The 25454-nt window shown below is 44.9% G+C and overlaps 1 protein-coding gene and 1 non-coding gene across 2 annotated transcripts in view; both read right to left on the reverse strand.

Annotated features, from left to right (window-relative positions):
* The window catches only part of Dapp1 (dual adaptor of phosphotyrosine and 3-phosphoinositides 1), a 48582-nt gene extending 24662 nt beyond the window's left edge, over positions 1-23920 (reverse strand). Inside the window, exons 1-3 of the mRNA XM_036191469.1 lie at positions 23674-23920; positions 8235-8357; positions 3986-4119 (exon numbers count right to left, since the gene is read on the reverse strand). Coding sequence (XP_036047362.1) covers positions 3986-4119; positions 8235-8357; positions 23674-23774 — 358 coding nt within the window. The 5' untranslated portion in view covers positions 23775-23920. The remainder of the gene's footprint in view (positions 1-3985; positions 4120-8234; positions 8358-23673) is intronic.
* A 1095-nt stretch (positions 23921-25015) lies between these two features.
* LOC118586516 lies at positions 25016-25122 on the reverse strand. The gene has a single exon (XR_004945384.1). It is a non-coding gene; the product is annotated as a U6 spliceosomal RNA (small nuclear RNA).
* Positions 25123-25454: the final 332 nt, after the last annotated feature.

Raw genomic sequence — 25454 nt, forward strand, 5'->3', positions numbered from 1 at the left:
CCTTGTTCAATGGGCAATCAAGTAGTTTTTCTGTGCTCCTCTTCAAATCTTGAGAAGTTTAGCTCAGGGTCTCCTGATCACTCAGAGCTAATATCAGGTGCTAATATATATATATATATTTGCTTTATTTTTTGAGAGTGGGCCTTGCCATGCAACCGTGCAGATTTAGAACTTGGGATTATAGGCGTGAACCACCATCCGTGCCCACCAGGAGCCAATACATAAGTGAACAAGAAGAAAAGGGCTATTTTTAGAAGGTGGCATCCTGCTTTCCATTCACCACCCGTCATGGCCACAGTGGTGACTCTGTGACTTTCGCAGCCTTTCCAGGCTTAACAGTCATTGTGACTTCAGCACACGATCTTGTTCCCCGGAAGCCTGTTCCTCCCACTGAGGGCAGATTAGATCACTCCAGTGTCATGGGTTTTGTCCCTTGGACAAGCCTTAGTGGCTTTGCCTTCATCTGGTGGGGACAGATAAGCAAGGAGAATGAATGTATTCTAACTCAGTGTTCTCATCCATCAGCTGAATCAAGCTCTAAGGGCAGCAATTGTTTATCAGACAGTGCATAGAAGAGAGGACAGCCAGTAAACAGGATAACAATCTTAGTTTCCTAAAACATGAGCCATAGTAATAATGCCCAGAAAATTCTAACTTTGGAGAAACCACGCTATAAACTCTAATTTTAAATCCCAACACATTAATCATATACACACAGCTCACTCTAGAGCCAGGGTCTTGTTATGCAATCCAGGCTACCCTCTACCTTGCTGTGTAGCCCAGGCTCACCTTGAACTTGTGACCCTCTTGCCTTAGCCTCTCAAGTGCTAGAATTACAAGTACCACTACACTTGGCCATGAGATTCCTCTAGTCAGGATAATGTATTTATAGGGAGGCTGTATATTGCTCCAAACGCAGTGTGAAGGTGGACCTACTGTGCTGGGAAAGAGTCAGTCAAAATACCCTACATTCACCTTGCTCTTTGCCTGCCTTGATCTGCCCAAAGGCAGGATGAGGTGCACCTTTCCCTAATTTTGAGGAAGTCTAGTAATGAGCACAGAGAACCAAAAAGAGATTTAAACAGTGTCTAGAAGTTTACATGACAAAACTGACTTTGCTTGGGGAGAATGTGGGCAGACAATGATTATGGTTTTGACGACTACAGGATTCCTCATAAATATCCATTACATCAGATATTTATTTCCTCACACACCTACACCTCAGATTAAAAAGCACAAATTCTAAGTTAACAAATATAGAGAGGGACAAAAGAGAGGTAGTGGAAATGAAGACCAGGCTTTAAGACACTCTTCTCCATTTCTAGAGACCAAGAATTGAATAAAATCCAGTGTGGGTTAAACATAAACAGGGACTAAAGCTGCAGGGCAGGGACCAGAGAAACGGAAATGCTTGCTCAGGTCAAGGTAGCCATGGAAATGAATATCGTCACATACATTTATTTATGAGGACAAGTGCTGTTTAAGATGGAAGGAATTGTCAGGGCTGACCTGGAGGATTTCCACCAGGAAAAAGACAGATTTAAAGCTGAAGGTTCAGTCCAGAATATTCTGCCATAAACCTGGTATTTTCAGTATAAAGAGAAGCAACTGCTTTGTGGTTTCTGTGTGTCTTTCATCCATGCTAGACACTGATTCATACTGGGCTCTGTCCCAGTGACATAAGTGGCCAAAGCAGAAACCAATGGTGGCAGCTCTTCCCTCCAGAAAGACTACTCAGGAGTTTACCGAGAAAACTGACATGTACAGATCCGTGGCGATTGGCTATGTGTCTAAGCATCTCACGCTATAGGCTCTTGCAGTTTTCCCACTGTTGATAAACTGAGATTTTTCATCATTTAGAGTTAAATAAAGCTGGAATTCTAAACCATAAATTTGGAGGCAACCTTTGACTTACTTACTTTATAGATTATAGACAGAGAAGTTATGTAATTAAAGTGCCAGCATAATGTGTGCTTGAGTATGGATAGAGAATGTCCTTCAAAGGCCCGTGTACTGAGGCATGGCTCCCTGCTTAGCCTAGAAGGTGGAACCAGTGTGAAAAAGTTAGGTCACTGATGGTTTTAGGTCAATGGGACTCAGCCACTTGCTTCCTGGTCATGAGCTGAGGGGCTCTCCCTGCTGTGTGTTCCCATCACGATGACAATGGGTTAAGGCACCGTGGACTAAAACCTCTGCAGCCACCAGACAAAATAAACCTCCCTACTTACACATCCATTTAGCTCAGGTATTAGTATTTGTTACAACAATGGAATGCTGGCTGACTATATATATATATATAGTTATTTTATAGTTATATATAGTTATTTTATAATTATATATAATTAATTTTCCATTTTCAGTGGTTTGTCTAACCACTGAAATGGGGAATTTTTAATCCTTTCAAGTCATATGAAAGTGCAGTCCTAAAACTTTGTAAGAAACCCAAGTGACAGATATGGGCATTTATTGCTCATAAAAACTGCTTTCTAACCAACATTTTCAACATTGAGCATTTTGTAGCTGTGAGCATTTCATGTGAAATTTACCTTTCAAAATGCTTCAAATTAAGTTCTCTGGGTCTCACCCACTGCAAAAAAAAATGTTTCTAAACATATAATTTTCATGTCACAGTCACAGTTTCCTATCAGTGTCCATGCCTAAAATGATAAGGAGCAAAAAAAGTCTTTCCTGACTTGTGTTTTCTTTATTGTATATATTATAAAATAGAACATTCTAAAGAAATTTTGTCTAGATAAGGTCTCACTATATGGTTCTGACTGGCCTGGAACTAACTATGTAGACCAGACTGGCTTCAAACTCTTCCTGCCTGTGTGAGCTTTTAATATACTATGAACAATTTGTTAATACAGTTTAAGAAGATACGTACTTTGTAGAATGTACCTTGCTTTCATGAAGACTGTGCTGAAATCCTAACATTTACATTTTTAAAATATTTATTTATTTTTATTTACATATATGTGTGCACACTTGTTTGTATGAGCACCACATGCATGCACATGTCCCCGAGGCTCGTTGGATTCCCTGGAACTGAAGCTACTGGCCGTTGTGAGCTGTCTGATGTGGGTTCTTGGAACCAAGCAAGGTCCTTCCACAAGATCAGCAAATGCTCTTAACTGCTGAGCCATCTCTCCAGCCTTCTTCATATACATATTTTTTAATGTACCATATGGCACAACAATACAAAAGTTGTTTCTAAACATAGCAATTTCCTATCACAGGCATAAGGTTAAAGAGTAACAAGTATGAAATAGATTGAAATCAACTTCCGTTTATTCTTCTTCCTGGAACAGTACTCAAAGGTCAAGTCCATAGTTTATACTATGGTTTGAATATAAGTTGTCTTCTTCAAAACTACTGTTAGATTTAATTTCCATTATGACATTTAAACAGGAGGACCAGATCAAACTTTTAGAGGTGCTTTCGGCTTAATCCCCATCATGGACTATCAATCTAATATATTGTTAATGGATTAATGGGCTAATGGGCTGTACCAAGAATGGGGTTGTTACCACAGATGTTGTCTTTAGATTGGTGTGGCAGTACATGTCTATAATTCCAGCACTTGTGATGATGAGGTAGAAGGAACACAAGTTCTAGGCAAGCTTGGGCTGTGGTGAGGGCTTGGTCTTTGATGTATTTATCCCTTATCTCTCACTATGCAATGTTCTTAGGTCCAGTAGAAGTCACTAGGTTCCAAGCAAATTCTCATGCAGAGATATGAACTATAATACACTTCTTTTTTGGGGTGGGGGGCAGGGTTTCTCCGTGTAGTTTTGATGCCTGTCCTGGATCTCACTCTGTAGACCAGGCTGGCTTCGAACTCACAGAGATCCGCCTAGCTCTGTCTCCCAAGTGCTGGGATTAAAGGCATGCACCATTGCCACCTGGCTTATAATACCCTTCTTAAATCATTCACACATCCCAGGTACTTGTTTATAGTGAAAACCAGATGAAGATGACTTACCTGTCTCGCTTCCAATCAAAGGCTGATTTGCAAAGTGCTTGACAAAATCCTTTAGAGTTGAATATTCATTGAAGCCAAATTTAAATGAATACCCAGTGTATTCGACGTGAAAGTGTTTGACAGAGTCTTTGGCTCTGAAAGAAAAAAGAGTACTTAACGTTATTTAACAAATGATGGTTCTTTTTGAAGGTGGATAGAGCAATGTGCTGGCATCATCATCAAGTGTTGAGAGTGTGGAACACACAGCCATCAAAATCACTGAGCGTTTAAGGCTATCACTCCTTTCTTTTGGCAGACAATACTCTCAGCTTGTTGTCACTCTCCCAGAAGGGATGAGAAGGTTCCTCCATCTTCTCTTGGACTGACCACAAGGTTTCTTGAACATTAACACCTATAAAGGGCGTGGATTCAGGAAGATACAAGTGACAGAAATGATGTTTGTCCTTGGCACCCCCTTGTCTGGGAGTCAGTCAGAAGTCCCTTCCATCAGTGAGTTATGTCTCCCTAGTCTTCTCTCCCCTTACCTGTGTGATTGTCCACTGAATAAAATGTCACATTTCTAAGGCTGTCATTTTCGAAGTCATTTTTTAAATGAAAAGTATTACATAAGATCTCTCTCTCCCCCTCACTTTATTTGTCCCATTCTATCTCCCTAGCCTCACCTCCCACTATGTCATCTACACCCCAACTTCAGAATGCATCTGAGTCAACTGTAAGGTTTGTTAAAACCCCCAGACAAAGACTGAACATGAGGGAAGGTAGGCCCTCCCTCAGAATGTAGGTCCTAAGTTGTTGTCAGTGGATGCTGCTGTCAGGGGAGCCAGCTTCAGGACCCCTGTCCATCCAGACCTGCTGCTCTTCTAGGAGTTATTTCCCCCTTTGCTCCTTACCTCCAATTATCCCTCTCACCTTCCTCTTGGTCTCCAATGGGAGAAACTCTCGCTGCCATTGAGTTTCTTGCTATCCATTGAGTTTTCCTGTAAATTACACTTTCTCACCCAGTATCACATGATAATTCTGACTCATATTGAGTGCAATTTTACTTCTCAATCACTCAAACACTTAGCCTGCCTTCTTTTATGTTATTACTACCCTCTACTTTGTAGCAAGATTTGGAGCTTATGGGTGCTATGAGTCTGTACTTCTTGCCAACAAGGTCTTTGAACTAAGATGGCTGGTACAGAATGCATGATTCCAAATATCTGTTATTAAGAGAATGAACAAATAAATGAATAAAAAATAATTGTACCTTTAAACAACTGGCCTATGGATTCTGTCACCTCTGCTGGTAGTCCCCTCCCCCAAGTGTTACTAAGTATTTGTAATGAAAACCAATAGTTTATATTTTAATTTTTCAGGAAGATGAAATGCATGCAGTCTATTCATGAATTATCAGATGAGTCACACACAGATAAAACATTGATTACATCTGTGATCCAATAATCCTACATACTTATTTGCGATATTTGGGAGGACCCTGCAGTACAGCACCCTCACGTGCAGTCTACCTGGCTCCCTTTCACCTTTGCTGTCGATAAGAGAAAGCCAGAATCTTCTCCCCACTAAAACAGCACTCCATCTTGGAGTAGTAGTTTTGGTGTCCCTATTCTTTATTCTTTTTCTTTGTGTAAAGGTACACGTATTCTCATGTGTGCCTAAACACATGTAAGTGTTTGTGTAAGCCAGGGGTTAACCTCAGGTGTCATTTCTCATGAGTTTTCTGCCTGGATTTTTTGAGGCAAGGTCTCTCACTGAACCTGGGGTTAATGGATTCAGCAAGGCTGGCTGTGGCCAGTGAGCCCCAGGGATACTTCTGTGTCTTCCTCCCTAGTTCTGGGATCATAAGCACATACTAACATGCTCAGTTTTTTGCATGGGTGCTGGGAGTCAAACTCAGTTACTCTTTCTTGCATAGACTTAGCTATTACTGACTGAGCTATTACTCTAGCCTCTAGTACTGTTATTTAGAACATTTATTATGAAAACTTGCCAGGGTAACATCAAAGTATTAGTAAATATACCCCTGCCCCCAGCTGCCCAAATTGTCCCTCATCCTCTACCTATCTCTGCCTTTCCCCTTCAAATAGGCATGTAGATTCACTGCCAGGGAACAGAAGGTGTGGCAGGCAGCATTCTTAGATGCCCCAAATCTAAGCCCATGGAGTGCATATCCCAATTATCCAGGTAAAAACTCATCTAGATAGAGTTGTGAAGAGATTTTGTGCATCGTTACATCTTTAAATTGGTTCATCTTAAAAATAGGAAGAGTCTCTGTGTGGGCCTGACCTCTTCACATGAGCTCTGTGAAGCAGAATTCTCTGTGTCCACAGAAGAGGACATCAGAGAGATAAGCTCTGGCTGCCAGAAAGGCAGCTAACATTCATGCTGTGTACTGTCCATGCGGGCCACATCGCATGATCTAAAGTGGCACCTGTCAGTTAACAATGGTCCTTGAGTGGCCGCTAGGAGCACAGGGACCCCAGCACTACCACAGCAAGGAGACAAAAGGAAAGCATAACAGGCAAGGAGGAAGTGATGAGGAGACGCTGAGTTCCAGAGGGAGCCCCAGCTGCAGCTGACATCTTTATTTCAGGCTGGCAGAATTTGAATAGGGAACCCACCCATGCTAGGCCTGGACTTTAATATATGCAAGAACAGTGGCATAATCCATTTGTGTTGTTTTAAGCTGCTATATTTTCTGGTAAGTTGTTATGTCGTATAGAAGATGAACACCAAAGGTTCCTAGTCTAAAGAGAGGAAAAGTAATGCTAATTCTTTGTGCTTGAGCTCACAGAAGCCTGTCCACAGCTGTTTAGGGAAATACTGTTTTTTTGTGTTAAGTTGTATGTGTGCACGCATGAATGTACACTATACGTGCACGTTCCTGTGCATGTCTGCGTATGTGTATGTGAAGGCTGGAGGCCAGCCTTGGTTATTGTACCTTTACATCCATACATCATCCACCTCTGACTGAGAACTCACAAAGTAGAGTAGGCTGGCTCACCAGTAAGCAGTGTCTGTTTCCATAGCAATGGGACTTTCTGACTCCTCCCTCCCTCCATTTTTTCCATCCTCTCTTTTTCGGTTTTGGGGTCCATGCTCAGGTTCTCATGCTTTCAAGGAATGTACTTTATCAACCGAACTGTCTCTGCAACCTGGGAAATACTTTCTTGTTTTCTCATCCAGTTTCATTTCCAGTCAGAGAGAGGGGAGGAAGAGAGTGGAAGGGATTCAAAAACAAAACCCCAAAGCAAATACACAAGAATGGCTTCAGTGGATGGAAAGGAGATCCAGACAGCAGCAGGGGTACAGCTACCGCCATCCAGAGAGTTCAAGGAAGCCAGGGTCCCACAGGGAGGGGAGAAGTGGAGGACCACCCGGGCTTGAGGGACTTCACTGTGAAGGGAACTCCTGACTTCCTCCAAGGGTTCTGGGATTTGTGGAGTCATACAATGGCCATTATTAGTGGCCCAGGAAAATGTGTAGAGCCTTCGTGTGCATGCCCAAGAAAAGCTACAAGAACCCAAGAAAAGGAGCCAGAGCACCAGGGCAGGGCTGAAGACTGCAAGCCAGGTGCACTAACTCAGAGGAACTAGATTAACTCACCACTTAGGGAAATGGAGTCCATAGAAAAACTGTTAAGTTTCACATTGTCTACTCGAGTCTGTGACTATGAAAACTCATGGTTACAAATCATTCTGGCTTTTCCAGGCAAGGAAGGAATAGCAAAAAGGAGCCCAGTCCAGGAACTTGGACGGCAGCGCTGTTATCATTGTTCATTGAGTCAAGCAAGACCACCCACCACTTCGAGTTTCAGGGTCTTCATGTGTCCAGTGACAGGTTGAGATGAAATAATTCCCAAGTTTTCCTGCTAGTGAATGGAACAAGGAAGGTGTGTGTGTGTGTGTGTGTGTGTGTGTGTGTGTGTGTGTGTGTGTTCCTGTACGTGCAAGTGCCCATGTAGATCTATGAGATCTCCTTGAAGCTTGAGTTATGGGCCATTGTGAACTACCTGGCATGGATGCTAGGAACGAAACTTGAGTCCTTTTCAAGAGTTCAGTGCTCTCAACCCTGGAGCCATCTCTCCAGCCCTGGGAAGATCTTTCCGGTCTTATTATTCAGAGTTTTAAATCCTTTAATCTGGTGACTCAACAGGAATCAGGGAGTGTTTGTTGTCTGGCAGTGTGAGTACTGTAAAGTAAACAAGTGACAGATGGGACTGAACTCTACCAAGTCCTTAAGCACCTACCTCACAGAGAGCGAATAGAGTCCGGCCTGCTCATTGCTGTCTCTTAGCAGGTAGCTCCCATCACGTCCATTGGAGAGGAGAAGAGCCTCAGCTGCATGGCGTGTGAGGTTGCCATGATACCACCTAGGAAGAACAGAAGAGTACTTTCCTTCGGGATGAGCCATGAGTAACCCTTCTCTGGAGTTTCCTCTCAGAGATTAACTAGCAATCTTTTCCATCTTAAGGATGCCAGAGACCCAGCTCTCAGTCCCAGCACGAGGACAACGAAGCCCCTGGATGAGTGTGAGGGATGGAAGTGGTCCTTAGCAGTGTGATAGAGGCTGGTTATGTTCTGACAGCTCCCACACCATCCTAACCTTCAGTTCTTAAGAATGTGACCCTATTAGGAGAGAAGTGAAAATGAGGCAAGTCAGATGGACTCAATCCAGTGTGGTGGTATTGTGTTCCCCAAAATATTGCACACGCTAATAAACTTACCTGGGGTCAGAGAACAGGACGGCCACAATATTAAACATGAGGATAGGCAGTGGTAGCACATGCCTTTAATCCTAGCATTCCAGAGACAGAAATACCTCTGGATCTCTGAGTTCAAGGCCACATTGGAAACAGCTAGGCATGGTGATACTCGACTTTAATCCCAAGAAGTGAGCCTTTAATCGCAGGGAGTGACGGCAGAAAGTAGAAAGATATATAAGGCATGAAGACCAGAAACTAGAAGCATTTGGTTGGCTAAGTATTTGGTTGGCTAAGCATTCAGGCTTTTAAGCAGCACAGTTCAGCTGAGACCCATCTAGATGAGGACACAGAAGCTTCCAGTCTGAGGAAACAAGACCAACTGAGGAATTGGCGAGGTGAGGTAGCTGTGGCCTGTTTGGCTTCTCTGATCTTCCAGCATTCACCCCAATACCTGGCCTCAGGTTTGATTTTATTAATAAGACCTGTTAAGATTCCTGCTACAGTCCAGTGTGGTTGGGATCCTCCTGTAAAAAGGAGAGCTAGAGGAGATATTTCTATACAGGAAGGAGAATGCTGTGTGACCAAGAAGGAGCCAGCCTCGGTTTGGAACTTCTAGCCCTCAAAGCTGTGAAACAGAGGATTACTCTTCACCAAACCACCCATTGTAAGGCAGCCTAGCAAATTAATAGTGTTGTTTAAAAAGCCCAAGTTAAAATAGCCATAACAGAGGCCTAAGAGATGGCACGAGGACCAGAGTTTGTCTGTAATTATGGCCTGGGAAGACAGAGAGGGGATCTCCAGAGCAAGTTTGCTCACAAGACTAGCCATACCCACAAGCTCTGGGTTTGATTGAGAGACGCCTGCCTCAACGGGTAAGGTGGAAGAGCTATGGAGAATGACTCCCAACATCAACTAGGCCTCCACATTCCCATGTACTCCTCCCCAACGTAAACCTGTGTCCACACCCATGCAGGCATGTGTATATACACACAAATGTGACAGTGGAAAAAGAAGTAACAATAATAGAACAGCCACAAGAGCATTGGCCAGTTTCCCTTTCTTCTGTCCTCTGTCACTCTTTCCCAAGTGCAGGACAGTTTCACCGGGAGAAACCAAACTGCCCTACAGTCCATCGTCATGAGAAAAATGAAGTTGGACACAAAGAACCCTGGTGTTTCACAGTGAGCATTAGCCTGTCAAGTCAAACACTGTTTCAAGTTGACGAATATCTGAGGAGCTGGGAAAGTCCCAAGAGGATTCAGATTGATCTTTTCATGTGCTTGTGTTTTTAATTGATCTTTGTGGTTTAGAGAAGGTAATACATATATGTGGCTGGAAGAAGACAGTAAGAAAAACAAAGCCCTTTTCTTATCCTTGAGCCTCAGTTTCCCTGTTTCTTTCTCCATGAGACAGTTTACCACATAACTGTGTCTCCTCAGCAATAGCCCATGATGTTAGCTAGCATTCGATTCTGGCCCTCAATCACCACTCCCTAATCTACAGGGATAAGAACACTCTGGGCCATGGCTCTGCACCTTGGACCTTTCTCCTAGTGACAGGTCCTTCACTTGGTCTTTAAGCACATCATGTGGCAGTGCAGTGTGGTAACTGGTGGAGTCACGTTGCCTGGCTCCCAATCCAGGTGATGCCATTCACTCGAAGCAAGACTTTGGGCAATTTGTTTCCCCAGTGTGAACCTCAGCTCTGTTTTATCCAAAGTCAGAGTAACAAAAGCTGTACACCACAGGTCAGCAGTGAGAACTCCTCATGTTATTACCCATGAACCACAGCAGTACTCAGGAGGTTAGTCACTGTCACAAAGCAGTGAGATTCACTCAGCTGTACCTAGCACGTGCTCGCTGCCGTATACTTTCCTGATTCTAATTTGTAGCATTTCCATTTACTTCAGATAACAGAAAGCAAGGTACTAGAAGCAGTTGCCAACTGCAGGGATCTCCAGTCCCAGGGTGCTGGTGCTGGTGAGGCACAGATGGCCAGTCATTCAGATAATGCCAGCATGATGAGGTAAATGGTGTTAAGGAGGCATCTGAAGGAACACCTTTTTGTCAACAGCACAGGCATCTGTTGTGATGTGGCTGTGGCATCAAGTGTCAGCCTGAGCAGTAAAGAGCGTACGTGAGATTGTGGAAGGAAGTTGCTATATACATCTCCCAGTCACTGAAAGTGCCTGGAATGTATTCCCTTCTCTGTCTGTCCATCACCTTTTACTTCTCTTTTTATCACAGGCTCTTGTTTCCTTTGTCACCCAGAGCCCTCATCTCCTCCGAGTACCTTTTAGGTTTTGCATTTTGAATTCTATCTAAAAGCTAAGTTCTGATGCACCCGATGGAGCAGCATCGTGTTTGTCTGGTCTTGCTGTGGGGCACACACAAGGTGGCCCAAGCTTGCTCCTATCTCTTCAGAACTGCATGAGGGAGCTCACACAGAGCCTGCTGTGGGAAATAGCTCCCCTTTGTCATTTTTCTCTGCAAGACTGGTACTTGAATGAAGTGCAGTAAGAAATCAGTTGACTAGTGGGCAAGGTTAGAAGAAAACATAAACTAATGAGCATCCATCTTGGACCCGAGCATGTGGGGAGCAGAGAGAGCATGCTGTGAGAAGACACCATGCTTTCACTGCAATTCCTTCCTCAGTGGCTCCAGCTGCTCCAGCTGGTTTAGTTTAGGAACTGTGTGGTCACCTGCCAGTAGAAACTTCAGGTTGCCACACGTCAAGATGGTGAGTCACAATATCCAGAGAGAAAAACCTTATTTTCATATATTGAGATGTTATCTTCTGGTATACATTTCCCCCAATTCCTTAACTTTTGCAAAAGTGAACAAGCCACAAGCTTTACTAAATTATATATCACTAACAGGCCTCACAGTCTCCTAACCGCTGGTAGTAAAAGACTATGCAGTTTAGAAGGTTTATTTTCTTACTTCAAGTCTTGGTCTTACTTTCTCTAAAGAAATAAGGTCAAGAAACTACTACTGGTCATAGTGTTTCAGAAGCAATGTGTTACAGCCGCCTTTAATCCCTACAGCTTATACATTTTCATAGTTGTGTCTCAAGGTCAACAGCATTAGCAGAGCATAGACGAATCAGACTTGAACAGCACATTCACACTGGGGTTATAAGAATAACAGAGCTGGCAATTGACCTTGAAGGAAACAGCGGTGTTATCTCTTCCATGAGACAGTAGCAAATTAGGAAACACCCACCCACTAAATAGTTTTCATAGCTGCCTCTCAGTGAGGTGCAGGAAATAAATGCAACCACAGAGAACACAGGCAAGCTGGATCCAGAAAGTTTGTCTTCAATGCAGCCCCTCCTGCCTTCATCCCAGTGCCTTTTCATCCTGGAACCTTCCAGGAGACTGCTCCAGCATGCTGAAAACACCAAGGTTCTTTGTCCCTTGGACTGTATTATTTCAATTTGCTGGTCTAAGTTTATGTCTCATTTATGCTATGTCTTTGAAGAGCAGACTTTAAAACTTTTGAAATAACACATGGTATGTGTCATTGCATGTACACACACACACACATACACACACACACACACACCTATGTATATATGTTAAAAGCATACTCAAGCCAGGTGGTGTGAGGCAGGCAGTTCTCTGTGAGTTCAAGGACAGCCTGGTCTACAGAGTGAGTTCTAGGACAGCCAAGGCTACACAATGAAACCCTTTAAAAAAAAAAAACCTATAAAATAAAGCATACCCCAAAAGGAAATTTTACAAGAAAAAAAAATAACCTTCTATATGCTATTTACTTCAATATTTTTATATTTATTTTGAACAAATATTTATATAAACCACTAAATTCACTACCAGACCACTAATGAGTTGTTTGGAGATCAATACAAAGCCTTACTACTCAAGAAACATGAATGTGAAAGACCCTTGATCCTAAGAAGTTTCATTCACTTTTGGAGCCCTAATCCTAATGGCTTGAGTTTCCTGTTTGGTGTTAGGAGAAAAGAGCAAGGCAAAGTACTACATGGGTTTCAGTATGGAAAGTCAAGAAGGATCTACAGGTTAGCACAGTCTGAAATCCCACATGGCTGACATCTTAATGTCATCTGGTTCTGGATCTCATGGAAGGTAGGAAAGATTCAGGGAAGCTTCATGAAGGAAGATGAATGTGGTCTGGGCTTAAGAATGGATATTTGCTTTATTTGGTAGTGAGAGAAAGGATATCTCAAGAGGAAGCACACAAGCAAAGACATTGGGGTCAATTTATGTCTGGCACATATGGACAGCAGAATGCCTAGCTGAAGCACAGGGTCCATGTTAGGGAGTAATGCAAAATAGTATTATAAAAACTGCTGGTTTGCATACTCATTTAAGGTATATTTTCCCCTTTTTCCTCCCTCCCACCTTCCTTCCTGGCAATACTGGGGGTTGAACCCAGGGCCTCGCACATGTTAGGTAAGTGCTCTACATCTAAACAACACCCTCAGCCCTAGAGTACTGATTTCTTGGTGAGAAAATTTCTTATCAACCCATGCCTATGGATTATTAATATATTTAGTCACATCCCCCCTTCCTGGCAAACACCAGTGACCTGGAACTTGGATTCTGTCTAGAGTTATAAAGGGACATACATTGGAACCAAAAGCAGGTATAGAAACCCCTGGTTATAGGAAAGTCGATAAAAGGCTCTGGGGTTGAACATAAGTACTCAACAATTTTCTTTCTTCTGTTTCAGAATTGTTTTCACTCTTGAATGACACTGGCACCCACTGAGGTCCTAAGACCCCAAACAACAAATGTGTAATGTTATATCACTCTCCTTCTCTAAAGCCAAGGCACAGATTTGTGGTGGAACCCACAGTTCGGCTTCACATTCCCTGTGAACACAGTGGTGACAAAACATGAGAGGTCTCCAGTGGCCTTTCCCAATCCAAGCTGTCTTCACTTGGGTTGATCTGACCTTCGCTCCTGAGTTGTTCCATTGAATCGCTTGGGCATTGATTTCATTTGTGTTCATTTGTACATAGAGTCAGTGCTGGATGCTTCAACCATGTGAAAGGCAAAGCTCTTGGGCGCTCTCTGTCATCAGAAAGTGTCAGCGTAGGATAAAGACGTCTCTTATTTAGCTCAAGCGCTCTCAGTGCCGCACTTGGTATTACAGTCAGGCTATGCCCAAGACAAGATGGTCTTGCCTATAGAAGCATGTGAATGCACACACCCTCAGGGTTGAATTTAACTTCTCAAGTAGAGAGAGGCAAGCAGAAGCAATACACAGGGTTGAGGAAGTTCAAAAACAGCTCAGGTAGGTGCAGCACACTGTCCGGGGGAGGCTGAGTCTCCCCACGGTCTTTCCAGCAGGGAGTTTTTGGTGATGGAATCAGCATGGCTGGGACTTTCCATGTCACTGCTCTAAATGTCCCACTTATACATCCTACTAGATGATGAGGCTGGTTGTCCCAGGCTTTAGGAAACAGACATGGGTGACAGCAGAGGTACAGCATGCAAATACCTAGCAACGAAAGCCACAGGATCAACCTGTTATTGGAGGATGAGGAATGAGACCGGAAGTTCCGGGAGATGGAAACACAGAGACAGATAGAGGAAGAGGTGCAAAGACTGAGAGACACAGGAGTCAAAGAGACAGAGATCCAGCAGGGCATGGTGTGTAGGCCAGTAATCCCAGCAGGCATAGGAGTGAGACAGGAGGATTAGGATTTCAACGCCAGGCTAGGTTACATAGTGAACGCAAATCTCAAAAGATGAAGGAAAAAATGAATGGAAAAGGGGGGAGGCGGCTTCTCTCGTCAGGACCGACCTCCAAATGGAATCAAAGCAGGGAAGAGATTGAAGAAAGGGAGAAAGAGAAAGGGAGGAGTAGAGAAGGAGATAGAGACCACTCGTTCCCACAGCTCACACAACAGGGCAGAAGTATGTGTGTTATGCACAGTCAAGAACAGTAAGTAGTGACTTGGAGACACATGGACCCAGTCATCTAGATGACAGAGACAGAAAACACAGCGCAGACCCTGCGACAGATTCACAGGTATTGGGAGCAGCTGAAGGACACAGACACTAACTGGAGAGAGGGGTGGACATTGCATTCCATCACTGCAAGTTCCTTGTGTTTGGTCCCCAAGGCATCCGGCAATATTAGAGCATCATTCTCCAAAAGGTGTGACACAGAAAATGCTTAGTGTGCATTGGGGAAAACATTCTGTGGTTAGGAACTTGAAGATGCTTAGACTGACTCGTCAGGGATCCCAAACCCAAGGTTCCCTCAGAAGGCTCTGTCTCAGAGGGAAATTAAATTGATTGTGTACTTGCTCTGCTCACTGGTATGTCCCTCAGAAAGCACTGGTTCAGGGTTAGCTGTTTTAGGACTATGCTTACCAGTGGCAACCTACTCTTGTGGGTATGGGAAAGAACCCTCAACCTCAAGGAATGTTATGGGCAGGTAGGTCCTTATTCTGTCTCTTCTCCTGCATGGTTCCAACTGTATCGGTTTAGTTCACCAAGAAAACACCTTGGATGGAAGTAGGGTATGACAGCACTAGACTGAAGTCATTGAGTTCTAGTCTTGGCTTTGAGTAGACAAACACCAATTCACCCATTCTTTGAAAGCGCATATGGAAAAGGTAAATGAGGGCTGGGGAGATGGCTCAGCAGTTAAGAGAACTGGTTGTTCTTCTAGAGGTCCTGAGTTTAATTCCCGGCAACCATGTGGTGGCTCACAACCATCTGTAATGGGATCTGATGCCCTCTTCTGGTATAAATGAAAATAAAATATTCATATACACAAAATAAATACATATTTTTTAAAAAAAAGGTAAATGAATGGCCTACAGTCCTGCTCCCAGAGGGCACTCTTCCAAAAGGAGGGGTGAAGTATGCTGTGGGATGGTCTGTATGTTAAATGTGTTGCTCTGGTTGGTTAATAAATAAAACACAAATTGGCCAGTAGCCAGGCAGGAAGTATAGGCAGGACAAGGAGGGAAGAGAATTCTGGGAAGGGGAAGGCTGAGTCAGAGAGACACTGCCAGCTGCCATGATGAGAAGCAGATGTTAAGACACCGGTAAGCCATGAGCCACGTGGCAACTCACAGATGAATAGAAATGGCTTGATCAAGATATAAGGACAGTTAGCAAGAAGCCTGCACGGCCATACAGTTTGTAAGAAACTCTGTGTTTACTTGATTGGGTCTGAGCGGCTGTGGATCTGGCAGGTGAGAGAGATTTGTCCTGACCGTGGGCCAGGCAGGACCAGGAAAACTCCAGCTACAGAAGTAGGTGACCTAACCCCTGAACACAATAGTGCCGACACCTGCAAAGTGTCAACTATCAACCCAAAATGTGAAAGGCACAAGTGTAAATCAGAACAATAGGAACAGTAATCCAAGCCCAGGCCACTTTAGAAAAATATACAGCACTCAAGCAAACAGAGAAGAAAGAAGAGGTTATGTGTGAGTCAGAAAGCAGCCATCTTAACTCTTCTTTCCCTCTTAATAAAGGATCTCTCTGTGAAAACAGGTATTAGTGTGCAGTTTGTGCCTAACCCAGGGTCTGGGAGGAAGCCCCCATTGTTTGGAGGTCTCCTTCAATCATGATTTGTCAGGCCTATGTAATTCCAGGTGTGTCTCCAAAACACAGCATTCTTTCATGTAATTCTCATGCCAATATAAAATAAATGGCTACATGCATGCATTTTAAAAGTGCAAATCGTTTAGAGTACAGATAACTTAGTCAGACACTAGGCGGTAGGGCTTGGGTTGAGTCGGGGCGAGGGGGTATCTGTGGCAGAGCAACTGGAGGAGAGCAAGGGGTGGTGCTAAGACCAAGCTGGGCTCCAGGCAAGTGTGTAGCAGGGAGCATGAGCTGGCCGATGAAAAGGTTACTGTCTGAGCCAGGAATTAAGTCAGGGTTTAAAAAGCAAACTCACGGGACTGGTTCTGAACGTGAAATTCCACAGCAGCCAGGTGGTTGCTTTGCTAGAGCAAGCCAGACTGAATGCTGATCTCCAGGGGAGCCTGGGATGCCTTAGCGCTCCAGTCTTATCTGCTTTACCTCTTTACTCATGATACCCCCATCCTCTCCCACCCCTATAAAGTGCTCTATTTTCTTACTCAGCTGATAAACATCCAGGGCCACATTGTGTCCTCACAGGGACAGGCAGTGTAAAGCCCTCAGCCCACATGGCTGCGTGCTCTTGCACAGGGTGCACTTTGCTTCTGCACAGGCCACGTTTCCCTTGCACATCCTCCCAGCCCTGCACAATGTCCTCGTTCAACAGATGGACTCAGAGAATGCAGCAAAGCAGCCCCTCCCAGTGTGAGGAACCTGTGGGGCAGCGTTCCAAATGTGTACGTGGAAGGAAACCACCCATGGGAGGAAAAGAAGAACATGGCTCAAGAGGAACCTAGCCTGAGCCCAAACGTCCCAGACAGTTCACTACTTACACAGCCACAAACAGCCATGGAAGAACCACCTTCCACTTTTAGAATTCAAGATTTCAGAAGAGTCCACAGAAGGACGAGCCCTGTCACTCTTCGGGTGTCACATCTCTGTTGACACTTCTCACTTGACAATGTTCTTAGCCTGTTCTGGTTTTGTTTCTGTTTCCTAGCCCAGGAAATTGAACACACACAGAATTCAGTAAGGTTCTGGCTCCTTGGGATATTGGCCTGTCCATATGGCCTATCTATTGTGAAGCAGACAAAGAGCTGACCCAACCTTTTATAGTAAGTTGTGCCGATTTGTAACAGTTCTAGAACTTTCTTTTTCCTTTAGTCCATATGTGCACCAAAAAGTGTACCCTTCTAGTGAAAAGGCAGAAGTTTGAGAAAAATTAGGAAGTTGTCTTTGTGGTCAAGCATGTGGGTTTTGTAAACCTGGGCACTTTCTCACGTGGGTAACACCAGTAATATGTGAATTAACTGAGTTCCTACAGGCAAAGGCCATAAGACTATTGTGAGTGGGAAGCCTGCAAGAATGAATGGTTGCCATCATTGTTTAGTTGGTAGGCTCAACAAGGCAGCAATGCACAGTGGGAGTCCATTAGCTGTGGCTAATCCCCTCCTCACCTCCTCAGCCCTACTGCTTACATCTGCAACCCTGTCAGTACACTTGGCTTTGAAAGTCCCCACTTCTATCTATAAAAAGAATGCCTAACACTTGCCTAATACTGCACTGTGAGGTTGTGAAGGCTCAATGCAGCAATGTGTGAGAATGGCATAGTGTTGGTGCATAGTAGGTCTGCACGGCTAATGCCTGTCACAAAAGGGAAGCTACCTGGTTTGTAAAATAAGCATGTGCTTGGACCTAGACATTTCTGGAATTTTAGCCAGCTGGATTGCTCAGGTCCTGAGACTCCTTACATGTGAAGCTGGAATAAGTGTGTTCAGGGAGGCCAGAGTGAGGGCCTGTAAAGCCTGGTAATGGGGATTCATTGTATTTATCATCTTGTATTTCCTGGGCCAGCAAACTGCCAGCCAAGGGTCAGCTCTGCCAACCATTCATTTTGTGTGGACTGAGAGCCAAGGATGGCTGAACAGTTTGAAATGGTTAGGGAAAAGTGTGTGTGTGTGTGTGTGTGTGTGTGTGTGTGTGTGTGTGAGAGAGAGAATTGAATATAAAGTCCATGTGCCGCTGTCCATAGCCAATGTTTGGTTTGAGTACTATCAAGCTGTGTGTTTGTGTGTGTGTGTGTGTGTGTGTGTGTGTGTGTGTGTGTGTGTTTCTTAAGTTTGTTTAGTGCAACAGTAGCACATATGAGTAGTTGTAGTGAAGTAGTGAAGCCAAAATTAGGTGTCACCTGTCCCTTTACTAAAAAGCTGACCTTCTGGTTGTTGTTGTGGTTTTTGCCAGCCTCTGACTTTCTCTTACATGTGAGAGACAACAAAGGTTCTGTTTTCCTCCTCCCTTCCTTTTTTAAGACACAGCCTCAGAAGCTCAGGCTGGCTTCAAACTCCCAGATCCTCCTGCCTCAGCATCCCAGGTGCTGAGAGTATTCACACGCACTCCCCACTTTGCAAATCAAATATTTTTAAGGACAGGGGAACTGTCATTAAAAAAAAAAAAAATCCCCTTTTCTCTGTACAGTGGGCCATCTAGTTCCAGAAGCTAAGAGTTACATCATAACCTATGGTGTCAGCTTTGCACTGGTTAGGTCTCCCAAACTGATTCATCCTCATTAAAATGACAGTCCTTGGAGAGAATGTATCTGTGTGTGCAAACACTTATTTTTAAAGAATCAGATCTTTTTTGTTTTGTTTTTCGAGACATGGTTTCCCTGTGTAGCTTTGTGCCTTTCCTGGGACTTACTTGGTAGCCCAGGCTGGCCTCGAACTCACAGAGAGCCACCTGCCTCTGCCTCCCCAGTGCTAGGATTAAAGGCCTGCGCCATGACCACCCAACAAAGAATCAGATCTTTGCTTTTGCTTTAAGTTACTCTGGGAAGGACCACTGTATTGGCTTCAGACTGAAATCAGCCAACTCCCAGGTCTGAGTCTTAATGCTTGTGTAATTTGCCTGAGGCTAGGGAGTAGTGGCCATGAACTCCCTGAGGAGAGGGGATGGGACATTCCTGGCTGCTGGAAGTGGGAATTCCAGGGACTCTTAGAAAGAACACAACAGTAGGCCTCTCCTCTTTCTTACCAGTAGGATCGACGAAGAGGGCATTCCTATTTTTGAATTTCCAGACAAGGTTTCATAGAGAAGCTTAGCCTACCTTCATCTTAACCTCTGCAGAGGTTTTCATCTTTGTCAGCACAAGTTGCTATGCCAACAGCTGTCCTTCCGGGGTCACCTTCCTTTGATAGCCGGATCTGTCTGCCTTATTGTCAATTAAAAGCTCTGAGACTTATCTGGAGATTTTCCTTAGATCTGTCTTTGAACCTTACATAAAAGACCCACAGTACTCCTCCACCCTTTCCCCTGTGCCTGTGTGTCCTGGTGGACCTGAAGTGTGTCCTGACTGCTCCTCTGTCCATGCTCTCCATAGGCCTGTCTGTGGTTGGGTTATAATCCCTTATCAAATAAGACCTGGAAAACTGGACACAGGCTCGCCCAACACCACTCCTTGCCCTGCGAGTGCCAACAATGCCGTGGTCCTGGGCCCTGGGCCTTGTTGGGGTGTTGGACGCAGGCCCGAGCTGTAGCTGGGTGGCCTGAGTGCCGAGCTTCTTAGTGCCTGACCCACCCCCACCTCTCGGTTTGGGAAGCGGAGGAGTGGACCTAGCTGGTCTCACAGAGCCAGCCCCTGCCTTGCTCACTCCCTGGGCCTGCTCTGTTCCAGCACCTCTACAACAAACAGAGCTTTGTTTTCAGCTCACTGATGCATTGAAGAGGAAAGTAAGTGCTTTTGACTGGCAATAAAATGGAGCTGAGTGGCTTGATGGGGTCCAAGTCTCTCTTAGAGACTGTGCAGCCAGTGTTCTGCTAAAGTCCTGTGTGTTCTGGCAGGGCCAGGGGTGGATTTGCTGCAGTTCTGGGTTCAACTCACAGTATTTACATATTCCAGAGCCTGAACAAAAATAGGAACCAAAGAAACAAGGTTAATCCCCCACCCCTTTCTATGTGTGTATACCTCCACTAAATTATCTCTTTACATCTATATAATACACAAGGCCTCTATGTTAATATTCTGACCCGCCCCTTGATATCTCACCCCTTGGGGCTGCCCTGCATAGTGAAGTAAAAAGACTCATTTTAAGGAAACACTCTCTCTCTCTCTCTCTCTCTCTCTCTCTCTCTCTCTCTCTCTCTTTCTCTCCCCCCCACGAGGTGTGCATACTTCTGCTTTCTCTCCCTTCTCTTTCTTCCTTGTCTCTCTCTTTCCTATCTTGCTTTTCATCTCTCTATTATAATAAACTCTCCACGTGGAAGCAGCGCCTGGGTGTGACTGACTTTCCACACAGCCACCCCCTCTCAAGCATGGGATACCCTGGGGGTTCCCCACCACCCTGGTTTCATCCCTGGCATTGCACAAAACAAAATAACAACAACAAAAATCTAACAACTGAAGTAGCCCATTGAAATAATTTTAAAATTCAAGTCATTAACCTAGACATCTTTTATCTATCCATTAAAAAAATCATTTTTTAAAAAATGGAGCTTTGAAAAAACTGGATTATTCTGGAGGCTTGGTACAGATCATGCATCACCAAAGTGGATTAAAGGTTCAAAGACTGAGTTTCATTTATACCCAGAATCCAGCCAGAGGCAACAGGTCCTTGCCAAGATTCTTTCATTATCTCTTATGAGAAGCCGATCACTGGTGTGCCAGGGGCAAGGGTTGGCTTCTGCTAGTGATTAAATATTCAGTGTTGCAGGATGGAGCTTAAATCACCAGCAGTTTTATCTGTTTATTGGTAGAGCAAATAGCTCCAACTGGCCAGTGTCTGGAAATAAGGCAATTCTAGAAATCAAGGCTTTCTTTGTTTCCCATCCAGGTGGACCATTGATTATGTTTACATGAACTGTGTTCCTTACTGGTTTTCAGAGAGATGAAAACACGCTAACATTGACTCTAGTGACAATCACACCCTTAAAGTTGAAATGGGTGAATTTATGAGTAAAATGCACCTCAGTGGAGTTATTAGCCACAAGGTCCCATACTCCCAAACAGAACGCCAGAACTTATTAGTGATTTTAAGATTTAGGGGCATGCCTACCAGAATTAAAATAAATGATAAAACTGTACTTAACACTTCAGAGAATGTACATTGTGTACCTTGATTCTCAATTCCAGTCCTGCTTTAGAGACTTGTAGAGGAAGGAAGCGTTGACCCAAGAGACAGACATTTTTTGTGCCATGCATGGCCTGGGCACCAAGAATTGAAACCAAACAAAGGCCAAAGAAGTGACTGAGTTGGTAGAGTTCATGGCTCGAATACTAGAAGGAAGCCCTGCATAAACTGAAGTGCGGTGCTATACACCCGTAATCCCAGCCCTTGGGAAGCAGAGTCAGGAAGACCAAGAAATTCAAGTCATCCTCAGTTACCTCAAATGGGAAGCTGCTACTTGAGACCTTGTGTCAGGCATAAAAGCAAGAATAATAATTAAAAAAAAAAAACAAATAAAAATGTCCCTGTCTGTCTTGTGCACAGAGAAGGTTGAGACCCATGCTCTAGAACACTTTCTTCTACTGAAGTTTACGTTGTTCCTGAAACCAAACTCTTGGCATTCAAGAAAATGTCCAGGTCTTCTGTAATTGGGAAGTCTGGACCCAAATGCAGCACTTCCTTTGGGCCCTCCGAACTTAATTTCAGGTGTGTGCTCTTTGCCCAGGGAGGGAAGCCTGTGGTTCACCTGCAGTGGCATCATTCTGTCCCAAGATCTGCATCAGTGCCGGGCACAGATACACAGTCAGGTTTCAATTGTGTCCTCTGTGTGTGCTCAGAGTGCTGAAGCATAGAACCTGCTTTTAGGATTTGTTTAATTAAAGAGACAGCGTTAACTGTTTTCTGGGCCTGACTTCTCCTTTGAGGCCTCTTCCTTCAGTGGGCCGAGGGGGCAGAAAACAGTTACAGTGCCTTATGAGCTGGTCAGTAAGGCTGCTTGCCTCTAATCTCGGTTTGGATACTCTCACAGGAGCCCTTACCTCTTCTCTTTCAGATTTGGAGAGTCACAAAGAGATTCTGGGACTCTGGTGGCCACATAAGGAACTTCCTTTATTGAAAATCTTAGCTGTCAAATCTGGTTTGCCAAATGAGGGTGCAGGTCTCAGCTCAGGCCTTAGCTTTGACTCTAAAGAGTTTTTGAGAGCTATTTTTAAATTTTTAAAATTTCGTTATTGTAGGTGTACATGGTGTGTGTGTGTGTGTGTGTGTGTGTGTGTGTGTGTGTGTGTGTGTGTGTGTGTGAATGAGTATGTGGGTACCTGCCTGCCAGGCCACTCAGGTGGAGGACAGAGGACAACTCTGTGGAGTCGGCTCTCTCTTTCCACCACATGGGTTCCAGGGAAAGAACTCAGGTTATCAGGCTTAGCCTCAAGCACCTTTATTTACGTGCTGAGCCAGCCAAGTGCTGTGAGAACTTTTACAGTAGCGTAACACAAAAAAATACAATCTGTGCAGTGTAGACAGAGATTTCAACCCATCTTCAGAGGAGGGTGGAGTCTCTGGCAGGTGCAGCTCAGCTTTGTTATGTCACTGATGTGGCTGATAAGGACAGGGTTTAAACCCTTTGGTGCTCACTCTTGTCCTTCGCAAGATGACAGCAGGTCTTATGTCATCAGCGATGAGGAATTCCAGCTGCTTACACAGACAGCAAGTCCAGCTTCCCCTCTCCTGGGAAGCACAGTGTGTGGGTGCCCCATCCTCTCTAAGGAACCCTTTCTTCTTGACTAAATGTCCTGATGAGCAGTGTGGTCCGGCTCCCTTCTGATGGTCTCACCTAACCTAAACTTACAGACCTATCCATATTGGAACTGTCACTCCCTTGGTTTTGGACTGTGGTTGACTAAAAGGCTGTGCTGCCTTTACCTTGTCTCTACACGTCTATGCAAGAGCTCACAAGAGCCATGTCAAAAGAAAGAACCATATAAACCAGATTGCTGCACAAACTTCCTTCTCTAGAAAAAAAAAAAAATCCCTTTTACTCAGAGCACTGTGGCCTTTCTGTTTATGGAGCCAGTGATACCCTCACTGCCAGGAGGCGGCACTCCGAACTCTTCACCTCGCGTTAATGGTAAGCCAGAACGCTACCAAAGAAACCAGGCATTTCTGCTCACACATCCCGCCTTCTGGCCCAACTGCGAAAGGATGCCCAGCAGTGGGTTTCTGTCTCATTTTTCTCAATCTCATCATTTTCAGGTCTAGAAAATAACTTAAAGTTACACTCTTAGAATGCATCCGCACCCTCCTCCCCAAAGGGACGCTCCCACAAATCAACAGAAGAGCCAGGAAGAAGACTGGGGGCGCAGAGGGGAGAGACATACTGGAAACACTCACTGATCGAAGTGAACGTGGACATGGCAAGTCACACTCACTAAGAAACAGCTCTTACCCCAAGTCCTGGAGCAGATCTGCTCCTCCATCCGACTGACCCCACAGCTCTGAGGGATCCTCGGTACTCATGTTCCTGCCCAGAAGTTCTGCTCTGCCCATTCGTCCCTTTGCTTCTGATTGTTGACCCCCTGCCAGGTGCTGGAGAGAGAGATGGCCTCCAATGCGGGACACACAGCTCCTCAGTGAGACAGGAGCCTGCTGTGGCTGAGGCTCTGACTCGCTAGGAAGTGAAACTCGGTTGCTCCTCCCACTGACACTGCCACCCTGGGCCTGAGGCATAGGCAGGGTTGTTCTGTCAGTCAGGAAGTGTGCGGCACCTCTGACACCCACAGTGCATCGCCAAGTCAGTTTTTGCCAAAGGAACTAGAAAGACCACCCACCCAGGATTGGACTATTGGTTCAAACTCTTTGTAGGAGGTCCAACTGTAGCTTCTTCCTAGTGCTGTTTGCCCATAGTTTGTGGAGGAGGGTGTGTGCGCACACCCACCTCATACAACAGCACAAGGAGCACCAAGGAGACCTCCACATCAGAAACATTTTTTGAGTGGGTTAAAGAAAAGTAGAGTTAAATTATTAAAAGCAGGGAGGAAGGGAGGGAGAGAGGGAGGGAGAGAGGGAGGGAGGGAGGGAGGGAGGGAGGGAGGGAGGAAGGAAGGAAGGAAGGAAGGAAGGAAGGAAGGAAGGAAGGAAGGAAAGAAGGAAAGAAGGAAGGAAGCCAGACAGTGGTGGTACATCCCTTTAATCCAGTACTCAGGAGGCAGAGGCAGGTAGATCTCTGAGTTCTCGGCCAGCCTGTTCTGCAGACTGAGTTCCAGGACAGCCTGGGCTACATAGAGAAACCCTGTCTTGAAAATAAAAAAATGAGAGTCAAACAAACCATCTCACTGATCCTGGTTTGTTTTTGGCACTGTCTCAGGATCTCTTTCCAACATCCCCTTGAGGCTTAGGTTGGGGGACAGTTACTGTTTCTCTTATGGAAGAAGGATTGGGGGCTGAGGATGCCACAAGCATGCCCAAAGCCCTGGGTTCCATCCCCAGCACCACTAAAATCCTGTCATCTAGCACTCAGGAGGTAGAGGCAGGAAGATTAGAAGTTGGAGGCTACCCTCATCCATATGTTGAATTTGAGGCCAGCCTGGGCTATGAGAGTCCCTGTTTTAAAACAAAAACAAAAACAAACAAACAGGGGGAAGGATTGAGTGAGAAAGAGAAGTTACAAAATAGAAGCTGACTTGTCTACCCCGGGGGGGGGGGGGGGGTCACATTAGCGCTCACTGAGCTGATGTATGCGGGATGTACTCGGGAGATGTAGTGGTATCTAGACTCTTTTTTTTTTTTTTTTTAATATGGAATGCCCCACGAATTTGCGTGTCATCCTTGCGCAGGGGCCATGCTAATCTTCTCTGTACCTTTCCAATTTTAGTATATGTGCTGCCAAAGCAAGCACCGTATCTAGACTCTTAAACAGGGGGGAATTCCATCTTCCTGGAAGTGCAGTGTGGGTGGATAAAGAACCTTTCTCAGCAGGTACCTCCTCTATTATCCTATAGGGGGCTCTTGCATTTGGTACCATAAGGGACTTGCTAGAAGGAAGACCTGACCGAGCATGCTCCACAGTGGGGTGTAGACTGTAGCCAGAAGCTGCTCATGTTGCCTCAGGAATCTTCCTCTCATTTCTGCTTCCCAGGGGTTCCTGAGGCCCTGGCTTCTTCTGCTTGCCACTGAGAAATTCCTCAGTGCCCAAGGACAGTCCTGGGGAGATCAGCTCTGATAGCACAC

The sequence above is a fragment of the Onychomys torridus genome, chromosome 6, assembly GCF_903995425.1.
Source record: "Onychomys torridus chromosome 6, mOncTor1.1, whole genome shotgun sequence".
Lineage (NCBI taxonomy): Eukaryota > Metazoa > Chordata > Mammalia > Rodentia > Cricetidae > Onychomys > Onychomys torridus.